The sequence below is a fragment of the Echiichthys vipera genome, assembly GCF_963691815.1.
Source record: "Echiichthys vipera genome assembly, chromosome: X".
Taxonomy (NCBI): Eukaryota; Metazoa; Chordata; class Actinopteri; order Perciformes; family Trachinidae; genus Echiichthys; species Echiichthys vipera.
In genome coordinates, this window is record NC_139825.1 from 9660894 (window position 1) to 9678864 (window position 17971).

The window sequence follows — 17971 nt, forward strand, 5'->3', positions numbered from 1 at the left end:
AAGCATTTGCGCGAGGCCCAGGCAGTGTGAGTACAAACGGGCTGGCCAGCGGGGGGAGAGGGAGGGGGGGACAGGTACCCTAAAGCACGGGGCGTGGTACGGACGGACAGTGTGAGTCCGCCCTTAAATGATAAATGGACTTGTACTTATACAGTGCCTTTCTAGTCTTTTGACTACTCAAGGCGCTTTCACACTTGTCACATTCACCCATTCACACAGATATTCACACTGATGGCAGTGGACATCTACATACCATCTTATCTAACCATTCACACAACATTTACACAACAATGCGCAGCACGGGGAGCAATTTGGGGTTCAGTGTCTTGTCCAAGGACACGTCGACATGCGTACCGAAGGAGCCACAGCCGCCCCGTGATTACTGCCATGTGATTGGTTGATTGGATATTTTTGTAAACAAGGAGTTGAACAGGTGTACCTAATGAAGTGGCCAGTGACTACAAACACACGCACACACACACACACACAAGCACACGCACACACACACTCTCACACACACACACGCACACACACATTGATGGCACTGTCCAGACAGGGACTATGACAGCTGAGTAATTATCTCATCAACACCTCCCTTCTCTAACAAGCGTTTCCTTCTCTTCTCGCCGCCTGTAAAGCTCCTCATCACCAGAGATGATAAAGCCTTCAGAGAGATGAGAGGAGCTCTGCCAAAACACAACCCTCTCTCCCTTATTTTCAGACACATATGCTCACACACACACACACACACACAGCCATCTTATGTTCTTTCTAGTTTTGTTTTGCATTTGCTCCGCAGTGCTAACGCCAATTCCCCACTCTTCCATTAAGAGAACAAGTCCACATAAATTACAACCTCTCACAAAAGCACTATCAGCTCTTGTTCATTCAAGGCAGAACCAACTAAATACAAAATTAATTGGAATAATAACCAGTGCTGCCTATTATTTTTCAGTTTTAAAAACAGTAATGCTGATGATAGCTAGTGATAGGTTTAAGGAAGTGTGCTGAACTAAATTAGACACGCGAAATGATAGGTGGAATATAATAAGGGTGTTCAATGACTCATTTGATTTGCAAATTGTTAATTTGGTGCCTGTGAGCAAACAGAGGAGAAAGAAGCACAGAAGTAGGGGATCATGTTATTGCTACACACAAGGACACTCAAGTACACAAGCACGGCGGGTGCAAAAATAAAGTATTTTCAAGCATTTTCAGATCAAAACCATAAAACAAAAGTTTCAAGACCACAATTCCTTAGGTGTGACTGTGCTGCATGACATACTTTTAAAAGGGATGTTTTTATTTTGGCAAATAAGGATGTCACATAATGAGATACCATTTGAATCAAATGCCCATATTGCCATGACAGACCTGGGTTGAAATGGGTAAAGTATTTTCAATAGAAGATGGCATTTTTAAGAAAATACGCTCAATATCATTTTACAAAGATCATATCAAGAGAAGAGAGACAGTACATTTTAATGAATCTCTGTAAAGTCTGTTAAATATCCCTTGAGCTGTTAGTGTGGTTACGCAAAATTTTCCTTTAAGAGTCTGGTTTGTGTTTGACAAGATATACTGTAACAGTACATCGGAGTAGGAAGTCAGGAACAAGATTGTGTAGCTTTCTGGATGACAAATGGGCTGTAAATAAACCACAACACATGGGGCAAAACGCCAAGCTGCAATCACACCCAATACATAACATATTTGTGTTGCTGCAACTGCTTTCTCCCAACCTCACATCCGTCACTACACATTATGCCACCCCTGTATCCAATCGATGCACCCCTCATCCCACCCCCCCTCCTATACTTCAAAACACAGTATTTTTCCATGTTAAGTTGAGCCAAAGGTATACAGTATGAAATATTATTTTCTAGTTCCATGTACTGTTTTTTTTAAGTTATTTTGGGATCACTTTACTAGTACTGCTTAATTTGTTGTTGAAAATAGTGATAAGTAGCCGACTAATGTAAGCACCATTGGTTGGTACTCCTGTCCCCCCTAATTTCTTGAGTCACAAGCCATCACTGAACTATATTCTAGACTTATGAATAAGTTAAATTAATAAAGATTTATATGCTGCTTTTAAATTCTTAATAAAGGTGTTTTAAGCGAATAGTTTAATGGAGAACTAGTTAAATAAATTAAGTAAAAATATATGACTTCAGATTGCTTGTTACACTTGGTTGGGCAGCAGTAGCTCAGTGCATAGGTGACTCGACTGGGAACCGGAGGGTCGCTGGTTCGACCGGGGTTCGAGTCCCTGTGAGGACCGAACCCCCAACTGCTCGGAGCGCCGGTCCACTGGCAGCCCCCTCATTCTAGCATCTCTCCATTAATTGCATGTCCTGTTTGTGCATTAAGTCCAAGTAATTGGTTCCTATAAAGATGCAAATCTTTAACAACAAGCAAATACTGTACAAAGTTTCTTTTTTTTAAAGGCTCAGTAAATTCCTAAAACATCTGGTCACCATAGTACAGGAGGAAATAGCGTATTTGTTGGGGACTTCTTTCAGTCTGGAGACTGGCATTTTGGCTGTCACCATCTTAGTTTTGCTGCTGGGGAGGAGTGCTAAACAACTTCAGGGTGCCCATATATGTCGTTTTTATAGTCGTTGAAAAGTTACCAGCTAATGCTAGCCTTATCTGGCCTACGTTAGCTTGATCATTTTCAGATGACCACAATATTACAATTAACTTAAATGAAGTGAAAACAAACTGTGAGGGGGTCAAAGAATTTCACTCTGACAACACCCAAGAGCCACTTCACAGCTAAATAGGACATAATTTACTAAATGAACATCATGCTTTATTGAATAAGACTTGAAACTAGTGATTGAGACCATAAGCTCATTAGGAAAATGTTTACTAAGGTAATAAATCAAGTCAGAAGTAGGCTCATTTTCTATTGACGTCTATACAATCTGACTTTTTATGTGGAGTCACCCCCTGCTGATTTAATTCAGATTTAAGGCACTTCCGCATTAGCTTCCCTTTTCAGACCCCGAAGCTGCATCCATCGGCTGTAAATCATACAGTCTCATTTCCATACATCTCATTTAAAATGTGGAGCTAAAATTGCGGTTTGGTCATTAGTCTTGCATTGTTTCATCTTTGCTGTTCATCTTTTGCTTTACTTGTTGCAGCAGTGGTCTTTTTCCCCACTGGGATAATTAAAACTTCATCATGTTACCTCTACACCTACACTAACCTTCTTCCCTCCTCCTCTTCCTCCTTGTCTCATCTTTCTCCAAACTCTCCCTGAAGTTTTTCTCCCCAGAGGCCCTTCTTTTCTCCTTGTGTCTCTATTGTGGTGTAAGCATTTTGTTCTTGGCACAGTGAAAGCAGTACAGACATGTGTTGCATGGTACAGTGTCCAGTTTCTTTATTATTCCAGAAACAAAAAATCCAAACACTTAATAAATGAGGTTTTTAACACCTAATATCCACTAAAACATAACCCTTGAGGACTTTACAGGCTAAAAACACAACAAAGCAGGATGCTTTCTTTACCCCAGCAGACAGCTAACGAAGATTGAAGACCTGATTTGTTAGGTGCAACCTGTTTTCATCCCAACTCGTCACATACTGTACGGCTGCTTTGTCAGAATGAAAACATGGCTGGTAAATGTGTTTCTAGCCTTATTCCACAGTAATAGGTCACATGCTTGATACTTGCTTGATGAAATCCTTACCTGGCTCATACATTTTTGATTTGTTGATTTTGCCAGATCAGTGCTTCAGGAGTGCAGCACAGAATTCTAATATGTTTGAGTTTACTGCTTAATCAATATCAAGCAAACATGGGAAGAATTATATGACCACATTGTGCTTGTTTATAACTAACTATTAGAAAAACATTTAAGACATTTAAAACATTTAAGTTTCAATTACAGTACTGAACAGGGACTGAAACTCATCTCACTGCATCACCAAAGCTGTACATGGATAAAGAAAATACACACATATCCAAAAACAGTACTTACATTGCAACATCCATTCATGGATATGCTGTTTCTTTAACCTATGTATTATTTTTACACTGGAGACACAACAGCACATATCATCATCACTGCCAAGGCATCCAAAATTGTTATGAAAATGTGACATGGAAGGATGCACCACACAACTTTTTCCATAATATCAGCAAAAAATGCACTAGAGACTGCACTTCACAATAAATAAATAAACTACAGCAAAAAAACAACAGCAACAGTATAATACACTGTCAACATGCCCCAGTTCACCCCGTTCCAAAATGACAATATTAGGTCAGAAAGAGTGGGCAGTGGAGGGTCTGCTCCTCTGCTGGAGTGGTGTCGAAATGACTGGATTTACACTGGCCAGAGTTCTCCAGCACAATCCCACATATCTTATTTTAGCAGGTGCTCCCAGGCTGGAGCATGGTACCCTGCTTTGTATTTCCCTGCAAGGCATAGTGTTTGCTGCATGATGGAGGGTGGAGGATGCTCAGGGCCAGCGAGGCTCATCCTTTCCCAGGGGAGAGGAGTGAATACTTGGCAATACTGCTGCCCAGGCCTGCTTGGTTCCCTTGGGACAACATCCAGAGAGGTATAGACGTAGCGGAAAAGAAGCATACAGCTATTTATAGAGCGAGTAAAGAGTAGAGGTGAGGAAAGAAAGTGAGGGGGAGTGAGAAAGATGAAAACAAGAAGATAAATAGAAAAGTCTGTCGGCACATGACAGTGTGATTTCTGCAGCAGATAGCGTACACAGAGATCTGGGTTGACGATATCTGCAACACCTGCTGAACAGAGCAGAGCCCTTGACTTTTTGCATGTCCTGCTGTTGCATAAGCTAACAGAGTAGGCCTCAACTTATTGATTCATGATAGAGAGAGTTCATGCAGAGGTTATGCTCTACTGAAAGGGAGTAAGAAGGAGCAGAGAGAATAGTTGAGTCAAGACAACAGTGATATTTTATCAATACAGACTTGGCTCTCAGTCCAGAGATCTTTGTGATGTTTCTGTACAAGCCCAGTTTTCCCTCTGCCTTCCTCCTTAATAAATAAAATGACTTTTATTCTTTATTTATTTTCTTGCTCTCTGCCTGCTCCTCCTGCGGCTCCCGTGCTGTCAGCTCGCTTCAGCCTGCATGCTGCATGTATGTCTCTATTTCACACTTATGCCCTTTAATCATTTTCATCGTTTCAGAGAGATGACATTTTACATAAAGAGCTCTTATCATCACTGGCTTATGCTTAATGATGAATGGTGATAATTACTGTCAGTCAGTGTGTCTCATAAGCCATGGTCATATCACTATTTCTGCTCTGAAGTGTGCATGCTTAAAGAGAAAGTGTGGAATATCCATAGATAGATAAGATGAAGTAGGCCTAAATTATACCATACCTGGTCATGACTCCACTTAAGTTACACATAAAATATGTCAATTAAAGCAGTGGTTCCCAACCCCCGGGACTGATTTAACACAGTTATATGACTTAATAGAGGCTAGTCTATTGTGCAGTAATAACTTGCCGCTGTCTTTCCAGTCAAACCAAGAGGTGATGGGAATTACGGCTGTTTTATGGGAGCTGTGGCTCTGTTTCTTTAATAATAGGATATTGGTTCTAGATTAAAACTTAAAGATCATAATAATTTATTTTTGTGTGTACTGACTAGGTATAGCAGCACTAAATTACTTATATTGCCAGAACAGATAATTCTGATTTTGACCTATGATTGGTACATATGTGTGCACATGTTAGGGATAATGTAGAGCGTGGAGGTCATTATTGTGAATTAAACACTGACAGGGTGAATACCCTGAAGGGGTTTAATTCACAATACATTACACCTACTTTATCCCACCTATTACATGGTTACTTACTAAGAAATCAATAATTTGATGGAAAGTATTAATTTAAAAATATCTTTATGATTAAAAAAAATGTTCATCCAGAGTCTATTATCAGAACTGCAACAGTTATTCAAAATAACAGACTGTAGAATGCCGTAACTGAACAATCAGAATCGAGTGTTCAACAAAACCGTGTAATAAATAGCAATTTAATTATTTAGTGCAATTATGCTTAACCTTACAGTACATTTTCCAAAATACCATAATTTTACATTGTTTGGTATAAAACCCTCAATGTAAAAACATCAAACATTATTACGTGTCACTGCCCAAGTTATTTATTTGTTGTAAGAAATAAAAAAGTGTTAAAGCATCTTCCTATTATTCTGTCTTGTATAAATTAACAAAGAAAGAAAAAAAAGAAATTGTCAACACAGCCGACACATTACTTGAGCCTACTACAAAATAATACTGATTTTGATGGAACAGTACTGTGCATTTTTAGCAATTGAAAAATGTTAGAAGCTATTGATATATAACTTTTTTTAAAAATAAATAATTTAATGTAATATAATTTACTGTTAATAAAATAGACCATAGTAGAACCATTTCTCTGATTGCAAGTTAGGTTAGCAGAATATCTGATATCTAATGTGAAAGAAATAATCAATTGTTTAGATAATTAATGCAGATTGTAGTCTAATTTTTAATATTTTCATATTATCTACGCTACGTACTTATAAATAAAGCATGCTAATTTAGCTAAATTCTCATAAGCTAAAACAAAACGTTAGCATGAAGCACCAATCCAGTAGAGCTTTCTTTCTCTGCGCGACCTAAATCACTGGGTCCAGGCCAAGTGTAATTTGTCAAAATTCCTGCAGACTGGAATCGAATTGGACCTTTTTCATTTTAATTGAAGACCTTAAAGGCTGTGTAATGTCATGAATAATGTATGGCCTGTGAACCCGTTTGTGACTGCCATCTTCGGGTTATCTGTTCAATTAAACGACCTAAAACGAGTTTGGACAGAAACTATGTGGGCTCATAGGGTCGGGCCTGATCGTGGCTCTACAATCCAGTAATCCCCTGTGGATAATAGGTCATGATTGTGATTAATGAGCGTTCTCTTCTTACCAAAGGTCTTGATGTACCCTTAAGTGTTCACGTGCATTAATGTGACTTTTTTTCTTAAATGTGCATATATGTGTGTGTGTGTGTGCGTGTGTGTGTGTGTGTGTGTGTGTGTGTGTGTGTGTGTGTGTGTGTGTGTGTGTGTGTGTGTGTGTGTGTGTGTGTGTGTGTGTGTGTGTGTGTGTGTGTGTGTGTGTGTGTGTGTGTGTGTGTGTGTTTGTGTGTGTGTGTGTGTGTGTGTGTGTGTTTGTGTGTGTGTGCGCAGCCTAGTCATGGTAAAGTCCTCATGCTGTCCGCCTGAATGAGTGCTGTCACGCAGCGACTCCACAACACGAAGAAGCAACTCTCATTGTTATGAGCAACCATTAAAATGAAGCAGTCAGGGGATAAAACATCAGCAACAAGGTGCATGACACAGTATCCCTTCATAACACACACTCCATGTGATTAAATGTTGCTGTATCAATGTGTGTGTTTTCCCCAAAGGCTGACGTGTCAGAGTGTGGAAAGTCACTGTGCGGAGCTAACTCAAACTCTTCCTCCTCATCACAACCAAGCAAAGTCCTTATGCAGCCCTGCAGGGAAACACAAGTTTTGTTGTTAATCTAATTTGAGTGTGAGTAGATGAATGCATTTAGCAGTGTGAACTCAGTATGAATAGAACACAGAAGACAACAGAGGAGAATATAGAAGTGTTTGGACTCTCTGCTTTTAGCGCTATTTGTGTGTTAGCCACACTGGAGGGGTTGTCTGTCACATCTTCATTTCTTCTCTAAGATTTAGTCCTTCCTATTTTTCAGGCTGTAACTACAGCAGTTTGGAAGCATATATCTATTTTTTTTATCCAGTTTTAGGTTTTTTTCTGGCAGCTTTCCAGAATCAATGTCGTTCAGCTTTAAATTTACTCTTTGTATTTCTACAGGATCTCACATGTACAACTGTCCTGAATAGTCATGTTAGAGGTAAAATGCAACAGATAAAGAGGAGAAATAAAACAAAAAGTAATAATAAATCAAATGAATTATGGTTAGGCAGTGTAACTACAAAATTGCAGCTTCTCCTTCTTCAGCAGCCAATGTGTACTGATGGTTGTGAATTGTTTTGACTAAAGGACATTATATTACTAAAGAATACTCTTAATGTATTGGAGGTCTGAACGTGTGAATGTTCTTTTTAGGCTTCATTTAGTGCACAAACAGTCCTGTCTTCTAAACAAGGAGAGTGTTTTTAACACTTAATGCTGTGGTTACTTCAGCAGGAGGTAACTCACAGACGAGGCACTGATGCAAGACATTGAAATAGACTTTTACAAACCTTTTGCCAAAATACCCTTCATTTGATTTAGTCATTTTCTCCTCTTCTCCTCCCTTTCCTCTCGGTGTCTATAAGTTAGACAGTAAAAACACTTTCATTCCCTTTATTTAGACTAATGCTCCACATATACCAGACATTCATATCATCCCCACACATATATTTCTGTTAGGTGGAGTGTATGTGTGTGTGAGCGACCCTGTGAATACTGTACATACATGCTCTGGATGGTTGGTGTGCATGTGTGTCAGGACTTTAATTAGATGAGAAAAGAGTTATCTACCCCACCTCACCCCCTCCCTCGCCACATATTAATTACATCAGTCGTGTGATATATGGACAGATTACAGGGTGTAAAACAACTTATTTCCTTATGGAAACAGGCCCTAGGAGAGATCCATCACCTTGTATCATGGTCAGTTTGGGGCTCACTACATCATACTTGAGCATGCAGCTTACCTGCCACAAAGAGATGAATCTATCCTCCTGTGTATGATATGAGGTGTCTAGGCTGACACCAGTGTTTACTTTGCTAGCATGAACATGACTCATACTCCGTTTTTTTGTTTCCAGCACTATAGGCTGAATACTGTTTCATTCTTTATCTCTTTTATTTACTCACTCAAGAAACAGCGCCGTAATGAAGGAACGCAGCAACACCTGTTTTAACGTCAGTCACACAGGACCAAGCAATGGCGGTGAAATGTCACCAAAGTGTGTGATTTCACAGCAGCCGGCGTTACGGAATTAAAAGAGTTGATGGTGTCTAGTGTGTGTGAGTCTATCTGCACCGTTCATCATCCAGTCGAACCTGCCCTGAACCACAAATACTTTAAACTTTATACTTTATACAGTATAGTAGCACATCTGTCAGAAATGAGCACCAAGCTCACAAGCACTACACCATAAGAACTTATATATAAGGGGCTTTTATTTTGTATAATCATCAAAAAATGAAACGACTTTCCTAAAAGTCTATTTAGTCAGTTGTTTTAAAGACATGATCAAAAGGTAACCTGGCTGAGAGCGAGTGGAATGGGAAACAACACGTCTGCACAGTCTGTTTACTGACAGTTGAGCTGTTGTGATAAAACTATTGACCTGATTGATTTATCTTAGTGAGGGAGTGTTTCCTTCCAAAGACCAGTGGATTTGGACATATATGAACACAGCAATCACACTCGGATGCACATCAAGAAAGGGTCTCATTTGTGGTTTGTTTGCAGCAACACAAACAACTGACTTACAACTGTGGTACACACTCCAACATGGTAGGTGGCCACCTGGCCCTAGAGACTGCCTGTCAACCGTCATTACAAGGAAAGAAAAAGACTTGAGCTTATGACATGCTTTCACATGTTTACACAGACTGTGGCTTACTGAAGCCTAATGTTGGGTTATGTGTTGACACTGGAGCAGTGATAAAGAATTTGCCTTTAGTTTTTGTTCTTCCAGTGAAAAAAGAAGAGGGAAATCTGGCCAGAGGTGAATTCTTTGGTGAGATGTCTGACAAAAATAGAACTGTTTGTTTTACAACTTTGGAAGGCTGTCAGAGGGGTTTTGCTGCCACTGTCTTATTTGGTCTGGTATGACTAGTAGCATATGGTGGTTAATGTTAGCTAACTGTTTATGACTCCCTTGGCGTGTTCACATGGCAGCAAAACCCCTTTAGACTGTTCACTGTTTCACTGTTGACATCTAGTCTCCTATCACCCGTAAATGTTTCTTTTAACCAGGACCAACATTTTATAGAACCTAAGCCAAGTACTTTAAATTGCCTAAACTTGACCAAACCTCAACAATAGAGATGGCTGATCAGAAAACATGCATATAAGAAGATACAGACAATATTATCCTGCCAGAAGGATGATCAGATCAGACGAAGCTTATGAATAGTTTGGGACAGCAATGACAATCATCCTGTTTAGTTTAGAGGACTTGTTGATGGATTCACATGCTACGCTCTCAGCTTGTTGCAGTTGGAGCCACTGTCACCCAAAGAAAGCACTCTTCACAAAAGTGAGATGAGCACAAACTCTGAGTCTGACCTTATTAGTTGGATGGTTATTTTGCTATTGGAGCAGGTTGGCAGGTTTGCCAGCATTTTATCAGAGTGTATTAGACCTTCCCTGGGCTTCGGTTAAATTTAATGAACATTTAAATCCTTTAATGGATTGAAAGGAATTGAGAACAGCAAATTATCAGCTAGACGCTCTCCGCTGGTGTTGATAAAGACACCCTCTCTTCATCCCATTTTGTTCTCTACCCGTCACCGCCTTACACTCTCCTTTCGTTTCTGTCCTTTGCTCCTTCTCTCTCTGTGTGTCTGTGTATCACTCTATCACACAGCCTCTCTAGTGTCTAACACACGCTGTGTTCCTCTGTCTGTCTATAACAGAGGAGAGAAGGCTATTGCTGCAAACCCAAATCTCCGTCATTCATCAGTCCACATGAAAGGAACATCATAGAGATCTCTCTCCAGGAGGGATGTGCGAACACAACCACAACACCAGCCCATTACAGAGCTGCCTAGAACCTTCTCTCACTGACTCTCACTCTTGCCATCCCAGTGAAGGATCTTGTAACCCACATGCTAGCAGAGCAGAGAAACATAAATTACCAACAACAATACAGCTGTAATCACACAGCATAGCAGAGTTGGCCCAGGGGCTGCTGAACTCTGGCCAGCCCAGCATCAGGTCCTGCTAATGGATGGAAAGGGCTCAAGAGAGGCCCCTGCTTTCTGAGGCCTTGTCTGCTTCTGGCTGCAGTGCAGGAAGACTGGCAGGCCCGGCTCTATTGATCTGGTAACTCCTATATTCCTGTGGACAGCTGGCTAACAAGGCTGATGTCTCAATAAAGACCGGTGCCTTGGGGAGAAAAGAGGGAGCAGCCAGCCGGCCGAAAGCAACCTGTGTCAAGACAGCAGACAGAGTGAGGCAGCAGCTCACACCGTCCCTGGTTCTTTGATGTGCTCCCACAACACTGCACATACAGGCTTTCCCTATTCATGATGACACTGGAAAAGTGTTACTATTGAGCTGATACTGAAAATCAGGCACGAGTTAAGGGAAAATACAATGTCCACAATCACTGCCATGACTGGTGAAGCGTGAATTTTCTTTTATTCCTTTTAAAGTGATGCAAATAAATACACAGCAGTCATTTAGTGGCAAAGAGCAATTAATAAAACCCATATTTAAACAATAATTCATAGTTCATAGTTTCAGGGTGAAACCTTGAGTAATTAATATAGTACTGTGTTAGCACAGAACAACCCCCTTACAGGGTTCTCCGAATGTTCTTCTATCTATTATAGACTAGGACTTGACAGGTCTAAGTGATTGAGCTAAACAAACAAAAAAAGCAAGTATGCGTGTGAAAGAAACACACTGAGAGACTGACTAATGAGGCTTGCAATCTATTTTGGATGCGTCAAACTTCAGGATATAGTTGGGCTGCTGTGTGTGGTGAGAAGGTTGGGAGAGGTAGTTCCAAAGGCTCAAATACGCATGAAGTAAAACATATTTTCTTGTCAGTGAGCCTGCTAAAGTGTCCTTGAGCAAGACGCTAAGGACTGCACACTGCAAATTCAGCACTCATTACAAGAGATTAAATGTTTTTTTCTCTGTAATCTGTTTCAGAAAGATCTTCCCTCCAAGCTATTAAGTATGACAAGTTCCTACATTTTCCTCTCATGTGATGTTCTTAAACATGCAGCAGATACTCTACTGACTGAGGAGAGATCAATACAAACAGCAAAGTCTGCTGTAGCACTGATCAAAATCAAAAGCCTCACTGTCTGTCTTTTTTCACAACCAAAATTGTTGCTTTTTATTGCACAAAGAGGGTAACCCCAGCTCCCAGCAGTCTGGCTCCTTTCAATTTTCCCTCTCTGTTTCCAGTTTTTTTCCTGCGATTTTGTTGCTTCTAAATCACACATTTAAATCTAAGAACAATGAAAACAAGTTAATTTTTTCATCGTTCCCCGCCAATGTGTTTCTTTCTTCCATGGTCCTCCTGCAGCACAGGTATGTGGGAATAATCATCCACCTACAGTTTGCTCATTAGTAGTGAGTCCTGTGCGCTGCTTGGGTCTTTTCATGTTCCTCAGCACTAACAACAACCTAAAGAAACGCTCTCCAACCCCGCTGGGAAAGCGACGGTGTGAAACAGTATGCAGGAGTTGAATCAGGGACAGTGCCCGCAGACTGGAGGGGATGCTCAGGGTAACACCATCTCCATACATGCAAATGATTCAGTACACACAACAAGTGTGGTTGGCCTACACTGACTTATCTGAAGGCTGATGTAATACTATTAACCAGTACATTAATGTGGCCATTTCCCTCACACACAGTAACCAGTGTTTCCCCTTGTTTTGTTTTGTAGCAGTAAGAACCACAATAGCGTAAGTAACATTTCACCAACTTTTCAAACAATTAACATACTTTGTCCTGACTCTATTACATTCAGGCTGTAATATTAAAACGTGATAAACATGCGTGTGACAATAAACGTAATAAAACATAATTTGACATTCATTCAAAAATATAGTTTTCTATCATTTTAAGTGCACATATGCAATTTGGCACAAATAGTTCAGCGTCGGGTGTTTTGTTTTTTGGTTGATAACTCCAAAGCACCCTATAGGCAGAAGAGATTTATCAATCATTTTTGCCCAATTTGTCATTTACGCTCCTCTGGTTCTTACCCTGGTATCTGCACCAGATAGCTCCAGCTGTTTTGAAGGACTTTTAATTCAGCGAGTTGCTACCTTGCTCAGACGAACTCTGAAATTACTTTTAGTTCTAGGGCATATGTATCATGTTTATGGTTTTCTTTGGCAGTGAGGAAAAAGTTTCAGAAATACATTTTTGAAAGTGGGATTCTCAATGTTGTTATTGTATCACAGGAAAATACTACAACTATGAAGACATAAAGTGTTCAAAATACAATTTAAAAATGTTTTTCAATACGTGTGTTGGAATGTGCCCAATACACTTATATAATCATGAAGTTGTCTCAGCTCATTACTATAAATGTATTTTCATCCCATCATTTATTTGATTGGCTGATGCTCAGAATTAGCAAAGAGCCAATCACATAACCGGTTCTTTGTGCAGATTGTCAGACTTTTTAATGAAAAGCAGCATTATGAAATAAAATTGACATTGGGAAAAGAAATAGCTCATAAAGAAAGAGACTTTGGAAAACAGGACACTTTTAAATAAAAACTGGAATTAAAAATAAAATAAGGAGATAAAAAATATTAATAAATAACATTTTATCATAAAACAACCAGAGATTTCAAAATGTATTGGATTATATTATTACATATATATATATATATATATATATATATATATATATATACTGTATATATTCTCTGTAGTTATTCATCTGAATATTTATTTCATAAGTCTTATTAATGTACTCCATAATTCGCACATCCATCCATATTTTACAATAAAGAGTAAAAAGGCAAAATGGGCAAAGAGAGAGGGATGTTTGTCAAATGTGTCCCGTGAGATGGACATTGTTCTGTTTTTACAATACTATCCCTGTCCAATGAAAACCATGTATCTCCATTTTATTTATTTTTAAATTAGAGAACAACTGATGAATTAAGGGTTCCTTAATGGATTGAGAAAATGATCTGAGTAATAATTAAATAATTTGAAAACTTGAAATATCTGAAAAAAAAAACACAGCTAAAAACAGACCTGTTTTATGAGATCATGAAAAGTTTTGGAGATACATTGTTTGCACAGTAACAGCATCTTAAAGCGCTTTTCCCAACATCTATTTCTTTTAACTTTACAAAAGAATAGGGTTTGCAATGAATTAGTCTTTATACCGCTCACTTCTCATACTACAAATACATTTATCTGAAAAGAAAGCTAAGCTTCACATCAGCTTATAAAGTGCTCAGCTCCGTCCCTGCAGATGAAATATGTGGGTAAACTGAGCGAAGGAGGCTTTAACTTCCACCACTACATCCCTGCTGGTCTCACTGATCCCAGCCGCTTCTCTTTTTTTTCTTTTTCTGGATAAAAAAAAAAAGCTGCAATCTTAATCTGTAATAATGACTATGTCTCTCGGGGAATGCAATGAATGTATACGCCTGTTGAAGAAAAACACAAACACATTTTGAAATGTAAAAATAATAAAGCCTTTTCCTTTATCACATTCCTCTCCCTTACCACGCACACACACACACACACACACACACACACACACTAAACAAATAAATGATAGGGTCTGAAGGACATTTTAGTTACGATGAAGACGGGATTGAAAACTCCCACATACACAATTAGTTGACCTTATTGTGTCAGTGAGCAGTGGTAGAGGAGTGTATAGTCAGAAACCTTCTGGTCATTTGTTTGTTTCTTCACAAGATGAATATGACCACAAACGTGAACCATAAACAAAAACAAAATGTCTAGCCATATATATGTACAAAAACACAGCGTTTGTCTGTCAGTGTTTTGTGTATGTAGCAGTGTGTGTGTGTGTGAAGTGATGCTCTGTCTGCATAGTTGTGTAAGCAGCTGCATGTTCTTCCACCAATTTAATTTCCAGCTCTTCGTTCATTCCAAAGGTTATCTCTTCCATGTACGTGTAATATTTGTAATAGCCCTTGAGTCGAGTCACAGCCAAACCAAAGCAAAGAGGGAAAATTACATTTTCGTCACTTCCATTTTAAAAATGCATTCAGTTGTCATTTTAACTATTTGTTTGGGCTTGATAAAAATTTAGCTCTTAATCACTTCCAAAATAGAATGAAAGCAGAGATTACTCTTTTGCAGGATCTTGAAGAATGGATTTGTGTGTCATGTGTTTATTGAACAAAGCAAATTGTAATTTTAAGGAACGGTATATTCACAACTCTCTGGTGGCTTTTTTCCATGGAGCGAGAGCAGGATGAACTGGTGTGAATAGAAATCACATTCACATTGAATTAAATGTTAACTATATAGGATCAACTTTTGTTAAATTTTAATTATTCGATATGCACACATTTTCCTCTTGTGGCAGAACAAATATGAGTTTGGGTGGGAGTTTGGTGGCCCAAAATACCATCCAAACCCTTCACTCGCAACTTTACAACACTGTTTTTACAGTCTGTGGTCGAATATATCAAGCCGTCAACCTGAAAGGACTCCAATCAGACGATTCAAAGGGGTGCACAAAATAACTGGCATATATGTTTTATAAAGGTTCATAGTAAATAACTATATTTTTTATTTATAGGATAAAAATAATGTATTAAATGGAATTCAGGTTTAGCATCTCATGACATAATTGCTGTTTTAAGGGGATTTCTGACCCTGAATCATTTAATTAAACATTTTATGACATAAACGCAACATCCCTGGTCTGATTAAATGTCATATCCCTCCCCTGTCTATCTCTAACATCAGTTTGATTTTTTTTTTTTTTTTTTGTAATTTAACCAGCTTCGGTTTATTTTTACATTACAAGGTAAATGATTTAGGTTTCAAAATGTGCTCATAATCTGGATTTTATGCAAGTATTACAGTACAAAACCAATAGCAATTCTAAGAAATAATAAGATACTAATGAGTGATAAAGAGTTTGCATAGAAGAAAATCTTTTGTTGGAGTAATTTAGTTTTTACCATTTTGTGTTTTGTGTGCGAACAATTGTTCGATAGTGCAGTAATCCCTTCTGCGGTTTAACTCTGTGGAAAACTACTTAGACCTGCAGACCGAGGCTGGACAGGAAAACAAACTCAACTCCTGAGGAACTCTTTTTTCACACCTGGACACAGATGGTCAGGTCAATGTGCTCTGTATTTAATGTGGACCGAGAGAAAATACCTCAAACTAAATGCTTAAACTCAGTAAGTGTGGTGGTGACAGTACACATTATTTATCTAAACGCAGTGAATGGTTAATCAGCAGAGGGCAACAATCATCAAAGTAGACGTTGGATGGATTTCCAAAGACACAAGAGGGGTAAAGATGAAGACACTCGACATTGAAGTCATTGAGTGAAATTACGGTTCAAACACAGGCAGCGGGAAGGAGAAGGAAATAAAATCTGACTTGCAAATAACACAGTATGTTAAAGGCGGGTATACAAGTGGTGGAAGCTGAGGCAACACATATAAGACCATCTGACTGGACTGAATCTCCGTCTGTCTGCACGGCGCTCCTCGCTTCCCGCTCTGTTTGACCTGAGGCGGCCCAACTATCCCATCCCGACTTCACACAGCTTAATACAGGATAAGTGCTGCCCTCACCTCTGTGCTGCTGAGGTGATCCCACCTCAACCAAAGCACTGATCTCTCTCTCTTTTCCCCACTATCTCTTCCTCTTCTGCTGCTGCTTTTTTCCCTGCAGTGGTAAGCTGAATGTTGCTATCAGGGCGAAGAAGGCCTTAACAGTGGAATCGCTGCTGTCACTCAATCTCCTGAGACAAGACCTATGTCAAGCACCCTGTCACACACACACACACACACACACACACACAGGCACACACACAAGCACACTCACATAAAGAAGGGCGCTGGGGGGCTTTGTGGTGTGTGTGTGTGGAATAAGTTGAACAAGTGACAACAACAGTTTTCTGTCTCGTGGTGGAAGGATGAAGGACAGGAGGATGGAAGTAAACAAACCCAGGCTGGGCTTAAGGGAGCAAAGTGTGCAGAAAGTGTGCAGTGTGTGACAAGAGAACTAACACACACACATAAAAACACACACACTTAAGAAGCTCTAAAGAAAATACACAAGTGAGATTACATACAGGATGGAAAAGGAGAAGACACGCACACCCACGCACACTTTTCACGTCACAGCCTAACCTCGCAGCAGACACTGTTACTGCAGCTGACACGCAACCTAGGCAAATGTGAGCAATGTCAAAAGTTCACACACACAGACATTGCCCAAATTTCCTGGATTGTTGTACAAAGCAAACTTTGATGTCATGCTCCGGATTATGACACCTAAACACGCCAGTGTTGTGCCACGTTGGCAGTGTTTTCCAGGAGCTCCACATATATTAAGTTAATACCCGCTGTCAGAGAATATGCATTTTTTAACTCTGTTTTTTTTAAATGTATTAATACTTACCTTCATTACTGTTAGTTCCTGCGGTGCCCAGAGCCTGTAGTGATATAGTCCATAGCAGCATCGCAGCCAGCCCCGGATCTGAAGCCATGGTGTTCTCCCTCACACCCAGCCAGTCTCCCTCTGCCTCTCTCTCCCTCTCTCTCTGCCACTCGCTGCCTCTCTCCTCTCCTCCTTCTTCTGTGTCCCAGGGTTGAAGCGAGAGCCGGTGTTGAGGAGAGAGTGTGTGAGTGTGAGGGCTGCGAGCTCATTGGATTGGAGTTAGAGCCTGCCTCTGTGGCTCGCTTCAGTCTGCCGGCTCCCTCACACACGCACACACATACATACATAGACTTTCGACAGACAGTCGGAGGAGGGGGAGGGACAAGTGCGTCTGTCAAAGTCTCACCAGCCAATTAGAGCTCAGGATTGGCTGCCATGGCACACTAAATGCTCTCTCCATTGCCACACCCTCCCGTCCTACCTGCCTGGCCAACTCTCACTTTCTGTTTATCTCTCTGGGTCTTGAGCTGGCACACTGCACCCCCCCCCCCCCCCCTCTCTCTTGTCATTGGCTCACTTCTCCCACACACACTCTCACCTACCCAGTG

At 40.0% G+C, this 17971-nt stretch overlaps 1 protein-coding gene across 1 annotated transcript in view; it reads right to left on the reverse strand.

The window, feature by feature from the left end:
• epha8 (eph receptor A8) overlaps positions 1-17541 on the reverse strand; it is a 156538-nt gene extending 138997 nt beyond the window's left edge. The window contains exon 1 of the mRNA XM_083939932.1: positions 17385-17541. Coding sequence (XP_083796058.1) covers positions 17385-17472 — 88 coding nt within the window. The 5' untranslated portion in view covers positions 17473-17541. The remainder of the gene's footprint in view (positions 1-17384) is intronic.
• Positions 17542-17971: the final 430 nt, after the last annotated feature.